Below are 8,901 nucleotides of genomic sequence, written 5' to 3'. Positions count from 1 at the left end.
CCCCCCCCCCCCCCCTCCCAAAAAAAAAATAAATAAATAAAATGAATTAACATCAAATATGTAAATATATAAAATACAACACGTGAAACATTGCGAACAATTGCGGCAGTTAGACGCCCAAAAGACAAAAAAAAAAAAAAAAACGGTTATTTGGCGTCGGAGCGCCGCACACAAAATATACAACATAAAACAAAATATTTGTATTCCCGGGTGGGAGGTGAAATGAAATGAATGAAAATAAAAATAAAAATAAAAATAAGAGACAAAAAATCAAAAGAATGCAGGATCCCACAAGCGAGGCAGGGTTACACATTTGATGGCAATAAGGCCCAGCAGAGAAAAGACGTCACCACCACCCGCCAGAAGAAGATCCACTTAACAAGAAGGTGGAGGAAAAAAAAAAAAAAAAAGAAGGAAAAAAAAACAACAGAAGGCATAAAATAAAATGATAATAAGATATATATTTCAGAGAATTAAGAAGAAAAAAAAAAATGTTAGATGCGGGGAAAATAAGTTATGAGGAGACAGAAGCTTTCAAGCCCAATTCGGACAAATATCAAGCCGTGGGGGCCGGTCAAGAAGCCTCAATACCGTTTTTTTACACTCACAGAGAGATATGTCAAGATTTCCTCGGCTCTTCCACCTCGGTCATCTCACCTCCAAGCGGCTCCACGGAATCCATTCTCAAAAGGCGGCGCTCGGCGACTACCATCCGTGAGAAGCGAGAATACATAAGGTGCACATATATAGTTGAGATCATGCCTGTCACGTTCAAGCCCAACATCACAAGCATTGGCATAAGGACGCAACTCTTTCCGTAGCACAAGATTTCACCGTGACGCTCCGCCTCCCGCGCATACCACTCACCGTATAGGAAACGGTTCAATATTATGGCGGCCAGCCACAAGGAGTTGAGTGCAAAATTATAGTGCTTCGCAGGGTCTTTTGCATAAATGGTGCGCACGACAAGGATAGAGACTGAAGCACAAAAACCATTCCCCAGAGCCGCAATAGCAAATGCCACCAACAACGCATTCACAGGTAATACAAGAAATAGCAGTAGTGAAAGTATAATGCACATAGTTGGTACAAAAAGAGAGATTGTAATGGGGATTCTGTCCTCGGCCTTGCGTTTCTGCGACCAGACCTCGAAGTAGCTCATCAGTAGCCGACCCGCCGCACTTCCCACCCCGTTCAGCACTGTGAGAAGTGCTCCCATGGCATCATCAACACGTTCCCCAGAAATAGCACCAAGAATGAAACGAGCATTGTATATTATCACAAACTCCGAGCCAACACCACAGAAAAAAGTCCAAAAAAAGGCCCATAATTTCAATGTGCAAATGCTTTGCATAAAAGTGGTCTGGTACTGTGGGGCAATGTAGTCAATATCCGTCTCCACTGGAGTCTTTAACCTTCCCTCCTCCAATGAAGTGCGTTTCTCCTCCTCCTTTCCCTCTGCATCGTCTCTGTTCGGCAGAGTGCCTTCCGTGCTTCTCGTCTCATCTTGCTTCCTTGGCTCTAATGCTCCCTCGTTATCCATTTGCTTCCGCTCAAGGTAACCGCATGGCACTGCCATAAGTGGAAGCATAAGAGTCATGACGGCTGCCACAATCGCAAAACTCAATTGGTACGTGCGATCAAGCTTTAGGTAGGCCACAAGAGCACTTTGCGTTGGTAGGTAAACTATAAGCACAAAGACAATCACAAGGCCATACAAAAAGCGCCAAAAAGGGGCCTTCTGACGCAGATAAACGGATTTGCGTGCCAGCCGTCGCTCTTTTTCCTCGGCGTCCAAGTGCCTCTGCTCATAGCCAGTCAAGTGGTACGACGGAAGTCGCACGACAGGAACCACCACCGAACAGACACAGAGCACAACGACAATTATAAAATAGAAGTAATGGTCCGGATGGCCATTGAAAAAGCCAAGGTAAAACGAGCCCAAGATGGCGGAGCCCAGTCCCAACAACGTCTTCAAGAACGCCACCACCCCACCACGGTTGGTCGGGAAAATACTCAGTAAAGTTAGCCCACACGCCATATCTAGAAGCTCGCTGCCAAGACTCAGCATGGCATTGTAAACACAAAAACGCACCGTCGACCCCTCGATATGGTCGCCAAATGAGAGACCAAAAAGCAAGGCGCCAGTCGCAAGAAGCACACACGCCAACACATAGATGGGGCGGGGACCAAAGTGGTCATATATGACGCCGTAAGGAAGAAGAAAAAAGCAAAAGACCATCCCTACCGTGTTGATTGCAGAAATGTCTCTTTGCCGAAAAGAATATTTTTGCTGCAAAGCGCCGCTAAATAAATTGAACGAGGCCGCAGTTGAAGCGCAGATAGCAGCAAATGAGCCAGCCACGAGAGCCGCAAAGCGCCGCCATTCAGTCAACGGCTTTTGACCCTCCACTGAGACCAGCTTCTCCACATATCCCTGTACAATATCCTCACTGTTTGCGGTAGTCGGCATCTCTCCTGCCTCCTTATTTAGTAGACAGTTTCCTCAATATTTTCTTTTATGCCCCCTTTTCTTTTCTGTTCTTGTTTCTGCACTCTTCTCACACCCGATTCCCCTTCCTCTTTTAAACTTATATTTCCCCTTCCATCACCCGCGTGGCAAATTAATGAAACAAAAAAGGAATATAAAAACACTCGCCATCGTCATAATAACAAAAAATCACGTAATCAACGCAAACAAAGTGTACTCCCTCGTGCACGCAGATGCATTACGCGGGTAGCTATAAACTACTCATGTAAGTAGTCGCATGAACTTCTCCATGGCTTCGTTCACATCGCACAACAAAGACTTCAGGCACGAGACAATCCCTCCAGAACTCAAGAAAAGATCATCCGCTCCCCACCTTCAAGCAGCCGTTGTCATCAGAGGAGTATTCTGTAGTCGGTGCACTCCCCTCACAAAAACAGTCCACGTCATCCCTCACAAACAATTCACTCAGGCCCACAAATCCCCGCCTTCTTGCTGCTCCTCAAAGAGGCGACGCCGCTCATCCAACACCTGACAATTAAATTTCACGTACTCCCAGTGCACATAGGCGTTGGATATGAAGGCCGTCACGTTGAATCCAAGCATCACAAGCAACGGGAGCTGCACACAAGCACGATCCAAACAAACATCAACACCCCGCCTTCTTGCCTCCCGCGTGTACCACTCGCCGTACAGAAGGCGGTTCAGGAAGATTGTAGAAAACAGTGATGCAAGGAAGCAGAAGTTGTAGTGCTTGGCGGGGTCCTTTGCAAAAACAGTCCGAGAAACCAACACAAGGGAAGCTGCACTGAAACCGTTGCCAATGGCAGCCAATACGTACGGCAGCGGCAGTGCAGCCCTGGGCACCACGAGGAATAAAACCAGCGACAGGATCATGCACGCATTAGCCAAATAGACAGAAACGATAATCGAAACCCTGTCCTCGGCCTTGCGTTTCTGCGACCAGACCTCGAAGTAGCTCATCAGTAGCCGACCCGCCGCACTTCCCACCCCGTTCAGCACTGTGAGAAGCGTTTTGATGGCGTTGTCCACCTCTTCGTCCGCAAGCGCGGCGTAGACGAAGCTGGCGTTGTAGATGATCACAAACGTAGTGCCCCCCATGGAGAAGATGCTCCAGAGGAAAGCCCACAACTTCAGCGTTTTCAGGTTCTGGAGAAAGGTCGTCTGGTACTGCGGCGCAATGTAGTCGACGTCCGTCTCCACCTTCTTCGGGGGACCACCAGCCACCGCAGGCTCGTTCGCCACCTCATCACCCGCGCTCGGTCTCTCCGTCCCACCGCAGTCATCCTCCTCCCGTTGTGTCTCCCTCCTCTCAAGGCACGAAACGGGCAATGCCATCAACGGAAGTGACACAAGGACAGCAATCAAGATGGACGCAAATATGATGCGCTGCGTCCTCCCCCACCCCAGATACGCAACCAGTGCGCTCTGCAGTGGCAAGTATATAACCAGCAGGACAACAAACGCAATGCCGATCGCGAAGCGAATTGTGGGTGGTTGCTGGCGGAGGTAAACGGATTTGCGTGCCAGTCGTCTCTCCTTTTCCTCGATGCCAAGGTGTTTCTCCTCATAGCCAGTCAGGTGGTACGACGGGAGTGGCACAAGGAAGAAACCCGCAGCTCCAGTCACAAAAAACAGCACCATCAGAAAATAGAAGTAGTGGTCCGGCCTCCCGTCAAAAAAGGCCAGCTGGATGCTTCCCACAATGGCGGAGCCCAGTCCGGTGTACGACTTCAAAACGGCCACGACAGGGCCCCTGCTGTTCGGGAAATGGCTCATGATCGTCATCATGTATACTACGTCATACAGCGTGCATCCGAGTGTCAGCATGCCGTTGAAAACGCTTAGACGCACCACAGAGCCCTCAATTGTGCCGCGAAATGACAGCGCAAACAGCAGCGCCCCGAGCGGAAACAGCACCATGCTCAGTATGAAAATCGGTTTGGGACCAAAGTGATCAAAAATGAAGCCATGTGGCATAACAAGGTAGCCGCACGCTGGGCCAGCCATACAGGTGGTTGAGGCACCGCCATGGTCCAGCTCATTAACGGCTCCGTGTCTATCCAGCAAGGAGGTAAATGCCAACGAGGATAGCTGCACAGGTGCTGACAGTCATGCCCAGCCAAACACGAGGAGGCGCCGGGGTTGAATTATGCGCCACCGCGGTTCCATGGCCAGCCGCCCAACGCGGGGCGCATCCACGGCATCCACACTCACCTCTTCCAGAGGTTCTTCCGCGTCGCAGAGAAGATCGCGGAACAAATGCGTATAAATATGTGTCTATGTCTCCGCCTCGACCGATCGACCGCTACAAACCCTTCGCCTCCCAAAAGAAATGAATTCAAATAATTAAAAAACAGCAAGCATGAAGACACCAAGAAAGAATGACGCAGCAGGGAGTGTGAGGCATGTCAGTTGCGGTAAATGTTAGCAAGAGCCCTGCATGGACAGTCATTATAAACCCCATTTCCCAAATCCCCAAAAAAAGCGTTAGTCCGTGAAAAAAAAAGGCTTCTCGCTCCTCCTGCATCAGTCTTCCGTCATGCTTCGCAAACAATTCATGGTCCCCTGCCTCACTCCGGCATGGGCTCCGCATGCGTGACAAGCGAGGGGCACACCGGCTAGGCTCGCCTCCTCCCTCGCACAAACAGCGGAGGTAAGAGAGACAACAAATCCCCACAAACATCGTCCCAAATGTGAAGCAAGCGCATGGCAGGCAGCCGGACAAGAGACAAGAAACAGAATAACTAATGGAGGACAGCGGAATTATTTTTCGTTGACAGCCTCTCGGCAGAAAATATAAAAAACAACGCACTGAAATTGAGGCCAGCAGGAAAAAATAAATAAAACGAGAAAAAAGGAGTGCACTGAGAGGCCTCCGTTTTGGTCAATGATTGCATGAGATCCTCTTGCCCCTTTCGCGGGATCTCATTTTGTGTTTTTCTTCATGAGAATCGCACTCAAACAAAACACACGTACGCCCAGAAAGGAAGAAAAGAAGAAAATGAAATTCACAATTCAGCCATCAAGGACCGAGGGAAAAAAAGTAAAGAAAAAACACTAAGAAAAACATTAAAAAACAGAATGGAATAAGTTACCTTATTATCACCACATCCTTCGTTCGGTCCGCGTGCACACCGCCCCGCAATGCTCCGTCACCGTCCCTGGAGACTCACGCGCGGAAAAAAGTGACGCCCGCCAAAGAAAAAAAAAAGAATCAACAATGAAAAAGCCAAAACACACACGCAACCAACCAGCATACGATGAAATATACATAAATCAAACATATAATCAAAAATAAATAAAATAACGGCACGGCAATACAAAAAAAATTATGGACATGCCACCTTCATGTCGTTGGCCGGCGTCGTTGTTCGGTTGCCGGCATCCTCTTCCTCTGCCCTCTCCTTCAGACGGCGCCGCTCCTCAAGCACCAATCGACCGAATCGGCGGTACTCCCAGTCAAAATAGGCAGCAGAAAGAAACGCGGTGAAGCTGAGAACAATCAAAAATATCAGGGGCATCATCACACAATTCCGGCCAAGGCAAACATTGCCGCCCTGCTTCTCAGCCTCACGCGTGTACCACTCGCCGTACAGAAGGCGGTTCAGGAAGATTGTAGAAAACAGTGATGCAAGGAAGCAGAAGTTGTAGTGCTTGGCGGGGTCCTTTGCAAAAACAGTCCGAGAAACCAACACAAGGGAAGCTGCACTGAAACCGTTGCCAATGGCAGCCAATACGTACGGCAGCGGCAGTGCAGCCCTGGGCACCACGAGGAATAAAACTGGTGACAGGATCACGAACACATCAGCAAAATAGATAGAAACGATAATCGAAACCCTGTCCTCGGCCTTGCGTTTCTGCGACCAGACCTCGAAGTAGCTCATCAGTAGCCGACCCGCCGCACTTCCCGCACCGTTCAGCACTGTGAGAAGCGTTTTGATGGCGTTGTCCACCTCTTCGTCCGCAAGCGCGGCGTAGACGAAGCTGGCGTTGTAGATGATCACAAACGTAGTGCCCCCCATGGAGAAGATGCTCCAGAGGAAAGCCCACAACTTCAGCGTTTTCAGGTTCTGGAGAAAGGTCGTCTGGTACTGCGGCGCAATGTAGTCGACGTCCGTCTCCACCTTCTTCGGGGGACCACCAGCCACCGCAGGCTCGTTCGCCACCTCATCACCCGCGCTCGGTCTCTCCGTCCCACCGCAGTCACCCTCCTCCCGTTGTGTCTCCCTCCTCTCAAGGCACGAAACGGGCAATGCCATCAACGGAAGTGACACAAGGACAGCAATCAAGATGGACGCAAATATGATGCGCCGCGTCCTCCCCCACCCCAGATACGCAACCAGTGCGCTCTGCAGTGGCAAGTATATAACCAGCAGGACAACAAACGCAATGCCGATCGCGAAGCGAATTGTGGGTGGTTGCTGGCGGAGGTAAACGGATTTGCGTGCCAGTCGTCTCTCCTTTTCCTCGATGCCAAGGTGTTTCTCCTCATAGCCAGTCAGGTGGTACGACGGGAGTGGCACAAGGAAGAAACCCGCAGCTCCAGTCACAAAAAACAGCACCATCAGAAAATAGAAGTAGTGGTCCGGCCTCCCGTCAAAAAAGGCCAGCTGGATGCTTCCCACAATGGCGGAGCCCAGTCCGATGTACGACTTCAAAACGGCCACGACAGGGCCCCTGCTGTTCGGGAAATGGCTCATGATCGTCATCATGTATACTACGTCATACAGCGTGCATCCGAGTGTCAGCATGCCGTTGAAAACGCTTAGACGCACCACAGAGCCCTCAATTGTGCCGCGAAATGACAGCGCAAACAGCAGCGCCCCGAGCGGAAACAGCACCATGCTCAGTATGAAAATCGGTTTGGGACCAAAGTGATCAAAAATGAAGCCATGTGGCATAACAAGGTAGCCGCACGCTGGGCCAGCCATACAGGTGGCTGAGGCACCGCCATGGTCCAGCTCATTAACGGCTCCGTGTCTATCCAGCAAGGAGGTAAATGCCAACGAGGATAGCTGCACAGGTGCTGACAGTCATGCCCAGCCAAACACGAGGAGGCGCCGGGGTTGAATTATGCGCCACCGCGGTTCCATGGCCAGCCGCCCAACGCGGGGCGCATCCACGGCATCCACACTCACCTCTTCCAGAGGTTCTTCCGCGTCGCAGAGAAGATCGCGGAACAAATGCGTATAAATATGTGTCTATGTCTCCGCCTCGACCGATCGACCGCTACAAACCCTTCGCCTCCCAAAAGAAATGAATTCAAATAATTAAAAAACAGCAAGCATGAAGACACCAAGAAAGAATGACGCAGCAGGGAGTGTGAGGCATGTCAGTTGCGGTAAATGTTAGCAAGAGCCCTGCATGGACAGTCATTATAAACCCCATTTCCCAAATCCCCAAAAAAAGCGTTAGTCCGTGAAAAAAAAAGGCTTCTCGCTCCTCCTGCATCAGTCTTCCGTCATGCTTCGCAAACAATTCATGGTCCCCTGCCTCACTCCGGCATGGGCTCCGCATGCGTGACAAGCGAGGGGCACACCGGCCAGGCTCGCCTCCTCCCTCGCACAAACAGCGGAGGTAAGAGAGACAACAAATCCCCACAAACATCGTCCCAAATGTGAAGCAAGCGCATGGCAGGCAGCCGGACAAGAGACAAGAAACAGAATAACTAATGGAGGACAGCGGAATTATTTTTCGTTGACAGCCTCTCGGCAGAAAATATAAAAAACAACGCACTGAAATTGAGGCCAGCAGGAAAAAATAAATAAAACGAGAAAAAAGGAGTGCACTGAGAGGCTTCCGTTTTGGTCAATTTGATTGCATGAGATCCTCTTGCCCCTTTCGCGGGGCCTCATTTTGTGTTTTTCGTCATGAGAATCGCACTCAAACAAAACACACGTACGCCCAGAAAGGAAGAAAAGAAGAAAATGAAATTCACAATTCAGCCACCAAGGACCGAGGGAAAAAAAGTAAAGAAAAAACAGTAAGAAAAACATTCAAAAACAGAATGGAATAAGTTACCTTATTATCACCACATCCTTCGTTCGGTCCGCGTGCACACCGCCCCGCAATGCTCCGTCACCGTCCCTGGAGACTCACGCGCGGAAAAAAGTGACGCCCGCCAAAGAAAAAAAAAAGAATCAACAATGAAAAAGCCAAAACACACACGCAACCAACCAGCATACGATGAAATATACATAAATCAAACATATAATCAAAAATAAATAAAATAACGGCACGGCAATACAAAAAAAATTATGGACATGCCACCTTCATGTCGTTGGCCGGCGTCGTTGTTCGGTTGCCGGCATCCTCTTCCTCTGCCCTCTCCTTCAGACGGCGCCGCTCCTCAAGCACCAATCGACCGAATCGGCGGTACTCCCAGTCAA

General features: G+C 49.8%; 3 protein-coding genes across 3 annotated transcripts, besides 5 other annotated features; all 3 read right to left on the bottom strand.

Moving 5' to 3' along the window:
- Nucleotides 1-3,425: a sequence feature (heterozygous, non-Esmeraldo-like haplotype).
- Nucleotides 20-76: a sequence feature (AT_rich).
- Nucleotides 231-259: a microsatellite.
- Nucleotides 394-424: a microsatellite.
- Nucleotides 620-2,473, bottom strand: Tc00.1047053509713.30 (hypothetical protein, conserved; the record flags this gene model as incomplete). The annotated part of the gene is made up of 1 exon (XM_800670.1): nucleotides 620-2,473. One exon carries the CDS (start codon nucleotides 2,471-2,473, stop codon nucleotides 620-622), a length of 1,854 nt encoding a protein of 617 aa, XP_805763.1.
- Tc00.1047053509713.20 (hypothetical protein, conserved) lies at nucleotides 2,957-4,519 on the bottom strand (the record flags this gene model as incomplete). Its single annotated transcript, XM_800669.1, has 1 exon — nucleotides 2,957-4,519. One exon carries the CDS (start codon nucleotides 4,517-4,519, stop codon nucleotides 2,957-2,959), a length of 1,563 nt encoding a protein of 520 aa, XP_805762.1.
- Nucleotides 3,426-8,901: a sequence feature (areas not merged during assembly with more than two copies in the genome that could not be assigned to a particular haplotype).
- Nucleotides 5,842-7,443, bottom strand: Tc00.1047053509713.10 (hypothetical protein, conserved; the record flags this gene model as incomplete). The annotated part of the gene is made up of 1 exon (XM_800668.1): nucleotides 5,842-7,443. The coding sequence occupies one exon, from the start codon at nucleotides 7,441-7,443 to the stop codon at nucleotides 5,842-5,844; it is 1,602 nt and encodes a 533-aa protein (XP_805761.1).

Source organism: Trypanosoma cruzi, genomic scaffold (genome assembly GCF_000209065.1).
Source record: "Trypanosoma cruzi strain CL Brener 1047053516415 genomic scaffold, whole genome shotgun sequence".
Lineage (NCBI taxonomy): Eukaryota > Euglenozoa > Kinetoplastea > Trypanosomatida > Trypanosomatidae > Trypanosoma > Trypanosoma cruzi.
The sequence above is the reverse complement of the archived record's forward strand: the minus strand, read 5'-3'. Positions and strand labels throughout refer to the sequence as shown.